At 33.1% G+C, this 15,961-nt stretch overlaps 1 protein-coding gene across 1 annotated transcript in view; it reads right to left on the reverse strand.

Annotated features, from left to right (window-relative positions):
• Positions 1–9,705: 9,705 nt before the first annotated feature.
• Positions 9,706–15,961, reverse strand: part of LOC126888874 (TAR DNA-binding protein 43-like) — a 56,014-nt gene continuing 49,758 nt past the window's right edge. Inside the window, exon 6 of the mRNA XM_050657300.1 lies at positions 9,706–9,945. Within this exon, the coding sequence (XP_050513257.1) occupies positions 9,866–9,945 (80 nt within the window). The 3' untranslated portion in view covers positions 9,706–9,865. The remainder of the gene's footprint in view (positions 9,946–15,961) is intronic.

A 15,961-nucleotide genomic window follows, 5' to 3' on the forward strand; every position in this document is an offset into this window, starting at 1 on the left:
TAGTTAATGCAAGATGTAATAAAAATTGACATTCTATGTTGTTATGCAGATACGGGCAAAAGGGGAAAGGTAGATATTAGCAAGGAAAGGATCTCGGGACTAGATTGTACTCAAGCCGATGGATCGCATGGATTGACTGTTATAATTATTGGCAAATCTCGTAAATCTATGTAGAGTTGTCAAAGATATAATGCATCATCTCTGCCCGTTTCATATTATCGCTCTAATAAGGCATGGTTCACCACAGATATTTTCAAAAATTAGTTTTTTTTAAAGAATTTGTACCTGCAGTGAGAAAATTTCAAGAGAAGGAACTGGAAATAGCGCCGAAAGAGGTGAATGTTTATTGATTTTAGACAACACTCCTGCTTAACCCCGGAAAATATTCGTCATGCAGAAGATGGTAACTTTAATTGAATCGTTTTTCCAAAAAATACATAGTTTATTCAACGCATGGATCAGTAAATAATTTTGGCAACAAAACGAGTATTTGTAGAAAGTTTTGAGATGAAGTCGAGAAGTAAAAAAGTAGCAAACAAAACTTAATTCCTCTCTTAACTTAGACTTTTTGTACACTGTATCTAAAATACTACGGCATATATTTTCAAAAAAAAGAATGTGTGTGTACTTTGTACGCACGTAAGAAGTTATACTTCTATTATATGATTTAAACGAAATTAATATACTTTTTATTTATATTTTGTTTAAATATTAAACTAATTTATACTTACTACTTCTCAAACATTTTTATTAGAACAGTGCCAAAAATTAAAATAATAAAAGAATAAAACACACACAAACACATTAAACAAGCCACAAATGATGTCTGAACATTAATTGTCGAAAATTTTTTTTAACTAAATACGTATTTTCTGAATATACAATTATATAATAAATATACTTACAATCATAAAATGTATTAAAAAAAACAAAAAAGAAAGTTTCTATTGGGACACGAACAAGCGCAGATAAGAGCGGTTGGTATTGGAATTCATTCGCCTTCTCCGCTTAGCCACGGACACTATGTGTCATTATTTACGAAGATCGACTAACTAAACGGATTAAACTTGTGATATTTTGATATTTTGAAAATTGATCAAATTATTTTAATTTTGAATTGAAATGATTTAGAATTGAAAAAATACAACAAAACATAGAGTAAAAAAACAATATATTAGGTGAATATTGATAGAAATTTTGATGGTAATCAAATTATATACCTAAATAAAAGTATTACATACTATGTACTTTGGATAATCATCAAGATCAAATAGATAGGTTTATACCCATGATACATTAACAATTATTACGTACCTGTTGCTTTTAAAAACTATTTAAAAGTCACTACAATATTATAAACTTTTTTGTTTCTGTCCTCACAACAATAAAACTAATATATTATACATTTGTTTACCTTTACCTTTACCTCCAAACCACAGCTGCCATATCGGATAATTTTTGACATGTCATTTGAACATCCAATCAGAACAAAGTTATAATGCGCATGCGCCGGGCTGATAGGTTTTAACATATAAAAAAATCACCCTCTATCGCCGGTAAAGAAGTATAACTTCAAAAAAATTTGATTGATTTTAAATCTATTTTTATATAACGGACTTTCGGCTTTAACGGACATACCGTCCCCCCAATTAGTCCGTTATATCGAGGTTTTACTGTACTGCCAAATAAAACAAGCAATGAAAACCGAAAAATTGTGAAGGCTCTCGAGTATTTTCCAACCATGGTCCCACATTATATTCGCCAAAGTTCGAAGCGTAGATATTTGGACAGAATTTGTGTATAAGGAAAATGTATCAACTTTCTTTATATAAATGTTTGTCAGCTGAAGAAACCGGAAGGTATTAGCGAAATTACATACCGAAGAATATTTTCTAACGAACGACTATAATTTAAGCTTTTTTTATCCTAAATAAGATCAATGTTTAGTTTGTAATAAATAATATTTATTAGCCCTATCATATTACGATATGGCTAATACAACTAAGAAATCGGGTTTAGAAAACAGTTACAGACAACATTAGAAAAAAAAGAAGTATGGGATCTCGAAGAACGAAATGATAAGAAAAGCTCTAATCAACAACGGAATTTTGTTTCAATCACCTTCGATCTACAGGCTATACTACAGATTCCAGATTAACTGGGCAATTAATATATTCTTCCCAAAAATTATGGGTCTACAATTTGTGTGTAAATGAAGCTGCATCACCAAATGTAGCTACCGTTTTGCTTGGTCAGAAATTAACGGTAGACGAGGAAGTTCTGAAATAGAAAGCATTATACTCAACTACTTATCAAAATGTGTCCCAGAATATTAAGCAAGTGAAATAAGTGTATTTTCTTATACCTGCGGAGGACAGTATCGTAACATAAATTTTTAGAGTCGGCACATTCTTGTATGGAAGTTGACTCTATACTTAGCAGCATCTAAACCGCTAGAAATCAGGTCTATCTATGGTATGCCAGATTACTGTTTTTTCAAAATGCAAGGGAAACTAAAAATGTCAAGGTCAGTGATAAAAAAGTATGTATAGAACCATACAAGTGTAAAGATTTTAAATAGGTACTACGACTTTTATGATTTAAAAAAATTGTCACACACTAATTAAAAACCGAACAAAAGACCAAAACGGCGAAAACATAATGTGGTTAAAGATAAAAAGATGAGATTCGTGAAAGAAGGGACAAACAGAATCCATTTCAATTATGACGCGTCACCAAGCTTCATTTCCTTATTGATACTGCACGGCAGTCAACAAAAAAAAAGCTAGCTGGGTTATTAACTAACATAAGCATGCTTATGTTAGTCGATAAAAACTTAAGTAACTTTATGATAGAACTTAGCCAACTAGCATAGCAAAAAACAGCAATTTGTTACAGCTATTTGATAAGGGAGTGATACCGGAGGAATATAACAGGTGGAATCGTATTTTACGATGCCAATGGCATCTTGTCAGATCCTGTTTTCAGTGACTAATCTGACGAGTTATACGCATAGTAATATTATTTTCTTGTATCTATAACACGTTCAAAATGAATTTGTTTTTTTATATAAAACTGCCTATCATTTATGTAAATAATATCCATATACTTAACTACAAACAGCTCTGAATAGAACGTTCAGGGAAAACCAGTTAAATGTTATAATTATCTACTAATCCCTTAACAACATTGCTATTAACTAGTTAAAGCCTCATATTCCGATCACAAAACTACAAAATATTATATTTGGTTTATTATAATTGTTATAAATGTGTTATTTTAAGGGTAACTGATTAATTTAGATTTACAGGTAAAACCAGGTAAGTGACCGCATCTCCATCTTTAATTTAGGTTTAATCAGCTAGGTGTCTTAACTTTTTCAAACTAATGATAGAATATCATTTCTGATATATGCATTTTTCACTCGAATACCGAATATCAAACACAAGTTGTCCTCTTAATTCAAAATAAAGCACCAAACTTTAAAAACGTTTTTTCTCGGCTTCGGTATTTCGGCATTTACCTGGTTTTCGCAGTATACCGACGATATAAAATTGGTTATAACTTGTAAATACCCTAATGTAACATACCAAACCATTATATTTTTGTAATGGAGAAGTTAAGATTTCGAATATAAAATAAAATACAGGGTGTTCCATTTAAAAAAACATAACTTTGATCTGCCACTGTTATCGAACACCCTGTAACATTCTAACTAATTTTGTAATGTGAAGCTCAAAGTTGGCTACAATTTTTGTTATTAACTTTTATCGCTATCCATTACTATAACGGATCGACGGAGCTTTACCCCACTAATCAATCACCCTGTATAATAGCCGTTAAATATTGCATTGTAAGCTACTTCTAAGCTATTCTGAAAATTTAAGGTACCTAGGTAGCCTAACTATTTTTAAAATGGATTACAAAATTTGCGGAGACCGTGACACAGACCAAGCCAAGTATATACATACATAAAACGTTTTAAAAACAACGCATAGGGAAAGCGAGATAAGTGTTCATAATGATGAAGTCTCTTTTCAGAAGTCACGATTTACCACTTGGTACCAAAATCTCTACCGTCAGATGTTCTGTATTTTCTACATTATTATACGGAGTAGAGACCTGGACACTTTCCGAAGCTTCTTTAAGAAAACTCAAGGCATTCGAGATGTGGTATTACAGACGCATTTTAAGAACTTCGTGGATGGATCGTGTGACTAATGTTGAGGTCCTACGTATAATGGGCAAGGAATGCGAGATTATTAAATTAACACCATCAAAGCCAGCAAACTAGAATATCTTGGCCGTGTTATGAGGAATGAACAGAGATTGATGCAACTCATTCTTCAGGGCAAATTATTTGGGAAGATGGGACCAAGGAGAAGAAGAATATCTTGGCTTCAAAACCTGAGAAACTGGTTCAATATATCGACAACCGAACTATTCCGAATAGCAGCAAGCAAAGTTAGGATAGCCATGCTGATTGGCAACATCCGAAACGGATAGGCACCGTAAGAAGAAGAAGATCTCATTTCTAATTGTTCTTCTTCTTCTTCATGTGCCTTGTCCGTTGCAGACATTGGCTATCATCATACCAATTTTAATTTTGTTTACGACGTTTCTGAGTAACTCGATCGATGTTAGTCCAAACCATTGGCGTAAGTTTTTGAAGTCTTCTTCTTCCGGGTCCACGTTTGCTCTCTATTTTACTGTGTATTATCAGTTGCAGTTAACGATATTTATCATGTCTCATAATATGATCGAGTTATTCAGGTTTCCGTTGCTTACTTGTGAAAAGATTTCTTTTTGTTTTTCCATTCGGCACAATACCACTACTTTGGTGGTGTGTGTCGTCCAGTATATTTTGAGGATACGTCGGTACACCCACATTTCGAATACCTCTAGCCAAAGAATACATCAACGACGTTAACGTCTGGTTAAAGTTTGGTAACGTCGTTAGTGTATTCGTTGCTCTAGCTTTTTCGTTACTGTTTCCGTTATTGTCTAGCCCTCTGCTCCATACAGCAAGACATCGCATTTCGGTTGTTTGATCCCATTTCGAGTTGACGACTGTTCCAAGGTATAAATACTACGTGTTGAAATAATTGGTTTTTTATTTTCAATTGCCTGGCAGGTTTTTGAGTTTTGCTTTTGCTCACTGTTCCAAGGTATAAATACTACGTGTTGAAATAATTGGTTTTTTTATTTTCAATTGCCTGGCAGGTTTTTCAGTTTTGCTTTTGCTCACCAGCGTCCATTTTGTTTTATTTATGTTGAGGTTAAGTCCTCTTTCTTCACTCGCTCTTTGTACCCTGCCTATAAGTTTCTGAATTTCATCGATACTGCTGGCAAGTACGACTGTATCGTCCGCATATCGGTTTATCTAATTATTACTCCAGTAAATTTTAATATATTTTTTTTTACTTACGGAAATATTTAAATGTACTGATATAAATTAATCGATGAATACACAATACTGTTTTGTCTATGTCTCAACAATTAATGGCCATTGGCATAGTACAGTTGATTTTGCAATCAGATACCCAGTTAGACAAGGCGAAAACGGCGGGTTCGTTGGAAAAAAATTCCCATGAGATTTTTTTGCATAATCACATTCGTGAGACACCCCAGAGTAAGGTTCAAGAAGTCGCCCACGCGAAAAGTGGTCCAAATTTTTTTAAACAAATTGCAAACATCAATATTTTCTATCCGAAAAATTTGTTGTTGTTTTTTGGACCATTCTGGACAAAAAAGGTCTCTTGTAATTTTTCTCTAAAGTTGATAGTTTTCAAACGCGAAAATGGCCATTTTTAAGACTTAATAACTCTGTTAAAAATTATTATTAGGAAAGTCAGACAGTGACTAAATGAAAGATTAGCCTCCCTACATGATCCTGAAGAAATTCGTGTCATTAGTTTATTACCAAGCTGTTATTTTTAATCATTAACAATGAGCGGTAAGATCGTTTTGAAGCGGCTGTAAATGTGAGTGCGAGTAAGATGCACGATTGGACTGCCGGAATGGCGTCTCTTTCGCACTCACATAGACGCCTAATACGTGCATGTCGTTTATTATTGTTACATAAAAATAATAGCTTAGTAATAAAATAATGACAAACATTTCTTCAGGAACTTGTAGGGGGGGCTTTAAACTTTCATTTAGTCACTTTCTGACTTTCATAATAATAACTTTTAACCGAGTTATTAAGTCTTGAAAATCGCCATTTTTCGTTTTTTTTTTCAATTTTAAATTGCTTATAATCAACGAAATTGTTTACAATCGAAAACAATCAACTTTAGAGAAAAATTAAGAGACCTTTTTTGTCCAGAATGGTCCAAAAAAAAACTTTGTCCAGGCCAAAAATATTGATTTTTGCAATTTGATTTAAAAAAATTGGACCACTTTTCGCGTGAGCGACTTCTTGAACGTTATTCTGGGATGTCTCACAAATGTGATTATGCAAAAAAATCTCATGGGAATATTTTTTCCAACGAACCCGCAGTTTTCGCTTTGTCTAAGTGTACTGTGTAGTTGAGATTGAAACTCAAACAAGGCCCAAAATGTTTACTGGGAGGGGAAGGGGCCACTTTTCTAAACAAAACCACGTGATTCGTATTTCCATTGTTACAAAACTCGCTTTCAATGTTTTGCAGATTTTTTTAAAATCCGGCAAACACGCATCTGTCGCCATTTAATACATCGCTGCTGCCATCTACTAAATGACACGTGAACTCACTTTCTCATCTATTAAGTGATAGCCCATAGCCAAACTAATTTATCACTAGCAAAATGCCAACTTGTAACGGATATCAACAAAATCCCTAGATTGCAGCTTTTAACTAAAATTTTCATCTTTATGTACAGTTAATTTAAAAATTATGGGAGTATGGATAATAAACTTTGGCTTAAAATAAAGCTTTTTGCATAGTTAATCATTTATGGTAGTTATTTTGTACATAAGTTCAAAAATTATTACACAAAACCAAATTTTAGGGCAGGTTATCAAGTAAGTTATGACATGGATTCCTTTAAGTACAGTTATAAAAAAGAATGTGTGTGTACTTTGTACGCACGTAAAAAGATATTCTTCTATTATATAATAGGTAATTTAAACGAAGTATATATACTTAAAAGGTTATTTGTACTTATTTTATTTAAAAATCAAACTAACTTTCTTATCTACCACTTTCAAAAAAGAAGAATATCTTAAAAAATTATATAATAATATACTTACCATCATAAAATCTATAAAAAAAAATAAAAAAATAATAACTTGCTTGGGACTTGAACCCACTTCACGTCTACCGCGCCGTACGAAAGTTGACGGCATTTCAAACTGCACCACATTCGCGTATACGTCATGTGGGAATATACACAAACTAAACGTTTACACCATAAATTTATATGAATTTAATAAAATTATTAGTTTGATTTTTGTCGAAATAAAATACAACAAAATATAGAGTAAGAAAACGATATATGAGATGAAGATTTGTAGAAAGTTTGTTCGTAATCAGATTATGTAAATTAAAGCATTGCCTACTAATAGGTAACTACATTATTTTGTTTACATTTTCCAAATAGATAGGTATTGAAACTATTAGGTATTTCCAACTGAAACATTTAGAATTACGTACCTGCGGCTTTTCAAAACTATTTAAAAAGTCACTATAATTATAAATTTGATTTTATTTCTGTCCACACATCAATAAAAACTAATATTATACAATATTTTTGTTTACCGATAACCTCCATATTGAACAATTATTGATAGATCATTTCAAAATTTCAACACCCAATCAGAGCCCGTATAACAACTAATACCATACTGTCGGTGTGCGCATGCGCGCGGATCAATTAAATTTTACCCTCAATCGATTCGCCGCTAAAGAAGAATATCTTCAAAAATTTACTGCTTTCTATGGAAATTTTAACTAGATACTATTAAAATAGAAAGTTTACAGTTCACGTACATACCCCTAAGTTGAAGATTGGTTTTGAAATAGTGACGGTAACTGTACCTAAAAACTATATAAATTTTAACATTGTGTCATACCACCTTGATGTTCTTACAAGGCGCAAAATCTAAATATGCTTACGGTTTTTCTGACCCTATTGGCTCTTGAAATTAGCATTTTGGCTGATATTTTAGCCACCTTAACAATTTGAACAAGGACCTTCAAGAAAGAGACAAAATTTCGTTTGTGGTCAACCTCTCTGCAAAACAAAATGTTTGAGCCTTTTCCATGTGTTCAGAAGATTGATGAAGATAATGCCACAGACCAAAGTTTTGCAGTATCGGCTCACATTCCTTGCATTATACAGAACTTGCATAATTTAAAAGAGCAACTTTTGACATACTTTCCAGAGTTGCACTCTGAAGCTGACAATAGGCGTAGATGGATTCTAAACCCTTTGTTGGACACATCAATAGATCGGACTGATGTCAACAAAAAATGAAAGAATGTCTTATAAATTTAGCTGATGACGGCATGTTTAAAATAAAATTTTATTCGTAAAAGTGTCGACGTATTTTGGATAAAAATAAAATACCAATATCCAGAGCTGGCAAGGGAAGCTCTTAAATTATTAGTGCAATTCGCCACTTCATACTTGTGTGAACTGACATTTTCTTCAACGGTAGACATTAAAACTAAAAAAAGAAATACACTGCAATTAGAAAATGTTTTGATTGGTAACCTTTCAAAAATAGTACCACAATTTGATAAACTTTTGAAAAACAAACAATCACATCCTTCCCACTAAAATTGTGTTTTAAGAACCTCAACGTTTTCTTTCAGTCGACGACTCCCCAGTAAGGCTTCGCGACCCCCTTGGGGGTCGCGACCCACAGATTGAAAAACACTGATTTAGTCAAATATGAACCTACAAGCAATCAGCAATCATCGACAACATAATCTGCACTCCAGACCAGGTGAGCCATCCGTGTCTCACTTTTATTGCTACATAAATGAAACACAATTGACTAAATTTGAATGGGAATTATATTGTGGGGTGGGTTATTTAAAGGCTCATATTTGATAATTTAAATAAAATTAATTTCCGGTCCGCAGATCTCATAAAAAAAATATCAAGCCGGGGCTGAACTTGTTGAATTTCTATGAAAAATATAGTTTTTTAGTGATATTCACCAAGCAAAGGTTGGGAACTTTTGTGAACCATTGTATTTTGTATAATAAAAATGGTAATGTGGTTTCGCCCGGATTCATGTTTCCAAAGGATCTGGTTGAAAAGAAGAGGTGGATTTCATTACTAAGATTAATTATTTATATGGGAAATAAGCCACAATTAAAATGAAAAAATAATTTTATTAACGTTTCGACGCCCAAATCGGGTGCCGTTGTCAAAATACAAAATTCATTACTAAGGTAAGAAAATATAGTGAAGAAAAAGAAATATCGCCCGTGGGGGACGGCTTTCAAATTATGCCACCATGAGAAGCACTGTCGACATTGTCATATCCTCTCCATGCCAACCTTCCCAGCGGATACTGAATTTAGTATAAAATAGTTAATGTTTTCAGGCTTCATTTTTTCGCGCATGCATATTCCCAAGGTTCATGAAGTTATGAAACATGTATACATACCTTTCCATCATTTTTTCCGAATGCTGTTTTGAATTCAATTATGTACTCTTAATACATTAATGGTAAAAAATATATTGTTTTAATAAAACAAAGACAAATTCACACTGTGATTTTATTGTTGGATCAAATAGTATACAGTGTTCATACATGTGTAAGTCATAAAAAATTACCTATGATAAATAACTATAAATTACCAACTTCACAGTTAATGCAAATTATTAAATTCAAGTCTTTGTGATTAAAAAATAAATCATTCTCTTAATATCTGGGCCCATCACGATTTTGTGAGCGCCCCCAGTAATTATCGGAATTATTGTAACGGCCGCCTCCATTTTTTTCTGAAAAAAAAAAAAGATTATTAGCAAAATTGTTAATTTTTTCTTCTGTGTACTACTCTACATTAGATTTATTAAGTTCAACATAAAAACAGTAGAGGACAAACTCAGGTTCCGTAACATATGGCATTTTACAGGAAGAGGTTGTTGGCCTCTAGCGCAACCCCCCGCCTGAAGGGCCAGGGACTACTCTGTTATGGTTGCCATACCTTCGTCTGTTTTGGTTCTTAAGTTTTATTTTCGCTTCTCAGAACCATATATCTAGTTTCTGTTTCGAGATTTCTAGATCCCTTTGTTGTGCAATTTTCTCTACTCTTCTGATTATGCTTCTTAGCTATTTTTAAAATCTTGTTGGGTAACCAAGGATTCTGAGAAAGCTAGACACTAATATTTTCGAAATATGTTATAAGAAAAATGTCTGTCAACTCAAAGGGATGAACCGCAATAAATAGCCATCACAGAACTTTATGTGGAGCTTGAACAAAATGCGGAAGAAATAAGGCTAGCCGTAGATAAAACTAATAGTCCATTCTTTCACTGTTTTTGCTCCAAATTTTAAAGAACCGCTTGGATTGACATGAAATTTGGCATACGCATAGCTTACATGTCAAAGAAAAAAAGTGATATTGTGCCGATGTGTGCTTTTGCCCTGGGGGTGACTTTTACCCCCTCTTGGGGGTGAAAAAATATATCTCCAAAATAAGTTCGGAAATGGATAAACTGACTAATTTTAAGTAACTTTTGTTCTTTAGATCTTTTTCGCCAAGTCAACACTTTTCGAGTTATTTGCGAGTGAATATGTTCATTTTTCAACAAAATAACTACATTTTTAGACGGTTTTTCGCAAATAACTCAAAAATTAAGTATTTTGTCGAAAAAAATGTTCTTAGAAAAAATATAGCCTGTAAAAAAGTAAAAAAAATGGTGTACGCGTTAGGTCTCTGGACCTCGTAGAACCAGAGTTATAGCCAATGAAAAATAGATTCATATTCACCAAATTTCAAATAGAATATTTTAAGTGAAATATCCAAAAAATTAAGCACTTTTTGGGGAAAACCCATTATAACTTTTTTAAAGTGTTTAAAAAAGCTTTATTCCTGATTTTATAAACAGTTCCTAGCATTAAATCTAAGCAAGTTACGCTCAAAATAAAATTGGTCCCTTTTGTCTTGGCAAAAAAAAAATCGGAAGACCACCCCCTAATTATCACCTGAAATGAAATTAATCGTTACCGCTCCACAAATTATTTTACTTATGTTGTGTTTATATGATCTGTAAGTTTCATCGATTCAAAGTGCTTATTTTTGAAAAAATTTTAATTTTGAAAAATATGCTTTTTTCCAAAATAACTTAAAAATTATTAGAGATACCAAAAATCACTAACAACAAAAAAAGTCAACATTGCCTTTCTGAATATCATGTATTTTTTTGTTTTTCTGTTAGACAAAAATTGATTAAGATTTGGTGTTTCGAAATTTGCATACATTCGTGATCAGTGACTCGTTCAACCCCTTTTAAGTACAGCCCTTTCAAAAATAAGGACTTTGAACCGATGAAACTTACAGATCATATAAACAATACATACACGAGTCAAGAAACTTGTAAAGTCGTAACGATTAAGTTCATTTGAGATACTAATTAGGGAGTGATTTTCCCGATTTTTTTACCAAAAAAAAGAGACTGTTTTTATTTTGAGCGTAACTTGTTTACTTTTGATGCTAGAAATTTTTTTTTATAAAACAAAAATGAAGTTTTTTTTAAACACTTTAAATAAGTTGTAATGAGTTTTCCCCGAAATGTGCTTCATTTTTGGTTATTTCACAGTAAAGTGTTCCATTTGGAATTTGACGAATATGAACCTATTTTTAATTAGCTATAACTCTGCTTCTACTAGGTGTAGAGACGTGATATATACACCACTTTTTAAAAAATTTTACAGGCTATATTTTTGCTAAGAACGTTCTTTCGACAAAATACTTAATATTTGTGTTATTTGTGAAAAACCGTCTAAAAGCGTGGTTATTTTTTGAAAAAACGAAGATATCCACTGGCAAATAACTCGAAAAGTATTGACTTAGTGAAAAAACTCTATAGAACAAAAGTTACTTAAAATTAATCAGTTTGTCCATTTCCGGACTTACTTTGGACAAATATTTTTTCATCCCCAAAAAGGGGTGAAAACCACCCCCGGGGTAAAAGCACATATCGGCACAATATCACTTTTTTTCTTTGACTTGTTAGCTATGTGTATGCCAAATTTCATGTCAATCGAAGCGGTTCTTTAAAACTTAGAGGTTTTGCAATATTTTACCATTAAAGAACGTACTATAAGCTCTAATACAAACAAGGAACAGTGGCGGATTCAGCATCTTCAATTTCTATGAAAAATATATTAATAAATGATTGTTTTTATAATCGTCATTTTGAGAGGGGGGGGGGGCGATCGCTCCCATCGTCCTCCCCTGGATCCGCCACTGGCAAGGAAACAATGAAACTTGACCATGGCAGAAAAGACAATAAACATTATCAATGCTTTTTAAAGAAAGATACTGAGCAGGATATCTGGACTTATCCGCGATAATCGTATGTTGAGAATAAGATTCAATCAGTTATATCAATATTACAAAGAACCCGAGTCGGAACTTCTCGGACGACCGAGAAGATCTTGGAAAACAAAGTCGACGAAGCCATGTCTAAGAAAGGATTGGAAGATGGAGACTGGGAAGATCGAAAAAAATGGAAGTCCTGGCTGACGGAAGGGAAGTGGCATAGCTGTAGACAACCCTTTATTATATACAGTGATGAGCGCGCTAATAACCGGCAAAATATCTCAAAAGATGGAAAACATAATACATTGCGAAACAAAACGAGATGAAACTAGTGGAGGTGGAAATTATCGTTATAAACGTCTAAAATAACATTAGATTACATAGTTTCCCACCTTTAGACGTATCAGATGAGTACGACAACTGTCACAGTGACAGTAGAATTTTATAAAATACTTCTGTCACAGACGTCTAGAGGTTGGAAACTATGTAATGTAATGTTAATTAATACCTTTATAACGATAATTTCCACCTCCACTAGTTTCATCTCTTTTTGTTTCGCAATGTTTTTGATATTTTGTTTCGCATTGTTTTCGCAATATTTTCCATCTTTTGAGCTATTCTGCCAGCTATTAGCGTTCTCATCACTGTATATACAAAGAACCCTCTATAGCAAATTAAGCAAAAATGCAAAGAGATGTGGAGAATACGGTTCAACCATCAGTTGTATCAATATTACAAAGAACCCTATATAGCAAATTATGCAAAAATACAAAGAGTGCTCTGAGCATGTCAACTTATATAAGAATGGATAATAACAGAACACTTAGCCTGCGGCCAGACACGCGATAATTTATGGCGGCGTAAGAGCAGTAAGCGCTGTAAAAAGCATGGCCAGACGGGGATGTAAATTACGGCGCGTGTCACGAGGTGTATATACAACGTTTTTGGACAAATTTGCACTAGGTCCATTCGTTTTCGCCACAGATGCGCCCGTTCGATGTTGCTGCGATATATTTTGCAGCTCAGTCTGGTCATCCACTACTCTCACCGTGGGACCCATTTTCGCGCTTCATTTTACGGCTCTTAGGCTAAGGCTCCACGGGCGAGAAATTGACGCTAGCAGTAGCCGTAAAACGAACTTAAGGTTCCGCGGAACGGAATAGGAATAGCCGAACTAAACCGACTACGCACAAGTCCTGTAGTCGGTACAGTTCGGCTATTCCTATTCCGTTCCGCGGAACCTTAAGTTCGTTTTACGGCTACTGCTAGCGTCAATTTCTCGCCCGTGGAGCCGTAGCCTTACAGCGTCGTAAATCATCGCGTCTGGTCTTAGCCTTAGTGGAACTATGATGGGACGTCGGCCAATAGGAAACCCAAGAAAGAGGTGAATAAACGAAGTGAAAACCGATACTAAAGAGATACTTGGAGGTGAATGCTTAGAGAGGCCCGAGCCCGAATTGGGCCTTAGCGCCATAGGAGAAAGAGAGAGAATATTTTAGCATGTGTAGTGTACCTTTTCTGTGGTAAGTAAGTAGGTATGAGAGAGGGAGAGGGAGAACGACAATATTTTAGAGTGTGTAGTGTACCTTTCCTTGGTAACTAAGTAGGTATTAAGTGTAGGTAAATATGTATTATCTACCCGTAATTTTTTTATAAAACTGAATTAAATAGTGTGCTCGATAAGGGGTCTACTTGTCTCATACATCGATTTGTTGGGAAAGCATGATATTTCTGAAAATTTACATAAACCGAATTTGTTGTGTTTTTTATTGTCACTGTTGTCAATCTTACCAATTTTGTAGGGATCCCTACGTTTTTCATATCTTTATAAATTTCATTTGTATCTTTGAAATGAATTTAAACCATTTAAACATAAACAATAAATACTTTTTTGCGCGATTGAAATTTCAAAATTTGACAACGATTTGACATCAAAAAAGCTCCATGAAACTAATTCCGCCGAAATCCACGAGAGGTCGTCATTGTGACTTAACATCGCGAATAGAATTATTAGTCCCTAATTTACATATTATGCTGAAGCTATTTCTTTGTGGCATTTCTGTAATTAACTATTCTAATTGGGAAATAAGCCACAATTTAACTTGAAAAAATGAATTTATGAGTTTTTTTCCTAGTTTTTCATCGTGATTTACTATGGAATCACTAACACGAGAATTTTACTGTACAAATTTTTAAAGACAAATCGCATGTTATGGTTTTTTGTGACAGATATTCTTGAGTTAAAGTTGATTTCATGTAATCGAATGAACTATCTTTCAATAAAGTCGTCCCAGGAACGCAACTCATAAATACTGACAATATAATTTTAAAGTCTTCTACTTTAAAATGTATACTATATATGTCTGAATTGCCGATATGAATGAGTCAGAATAAATTAAATTATTAGAAGAATTTTTTTACCAAGCAACAACATTTTTGTTTAATTTATTAATATTTTGTATTTTGATAACAACGTCCGAGGTGGAAGTCGAAACGTCAATAAATTCATTTTTTCAAGTTGAATTGTGGCTTATTTCCCTAATTTACAATTACTCTGGGCTAATTAGCAAAATTCATGGAAAAGTTATTTACCAGCAATTTTATTGCTGGAATCGCATTATAAGATCCTATATATTAATAATATAGGCATGCAAAGTCCGCAGATAGTGTGCTACTTTTTTTATAAACAAAATGGCGCCGACAAATCGTAATTTTTTCAGTTATTGCTCTATAACTCCGAAGATTTTAACTTTACAACAAAAACACCCAAATAAAAATTCACCGCAATTAAATTCTGCATAGAGATATGTTTTTCACGATTTGCTTCGACGAAAATTTTCCTCAGAAAATTCGGGTTTTCCTAACAAAAACTATAATTTTCAAATAAAGTTTTAGGTAAGTAATTATTAATCAATAATTAAATAACTTAGTGACATCAAAGATTTCTTGGTATAGATTGTAATTCCAGAAGCCGGTGAAAATTAAACGAATATTTTAGCAACAATTCAATTGTTAATTAACAATTTACGATCGCAATAATAAGCAAAATAATCATGATACATTGATCAAACTTATAAAGATTATAAAGATGAGATGCTTGTTTAATATTTTATCGACAAAATATAAATTTTTCTTTTTTTGCATAATCTTTAAATTTTGAAAAAAAAATAGTTATAATACGTTGGTCTCATTAGTAAAGTACAAAGAAAGGTTATTTACCAGCAATTTTATTGCTTTAATCGAATTATAAGATCTTATATATTATTAATATAGGTATGCAAAGTCCACAGATAGTGTGCTACTTTTTTTATAAACAAAATGGCGACGACAAATCGTGTTTTTTTCAATTATTGCTCTTCTATAACTCCGAAGATTTTAACTTTACACCAAAAATACTCAAATAAAAATTCACCCCAATTTAATTCTACATAGAGGCATGTTTTTCCCGATTTGCTCCGACGAAAATTTTC

This window comes from Diabrotica virgifera, chromosome 7 (genome assembly GCF_917563875.1).
Source record: "Diabrotica virgifera virgifera chromosome 7, PGI_DIABVI_V3a".
In the NCBI taxonomy this organism is placed as follows: domain Eukaryota; kingdom Metazoa; phylum Arthropoda; class Insecta; order Coleoptera; family Chrysomelidae; genus Diabrotica; species Diabrotica virgifera.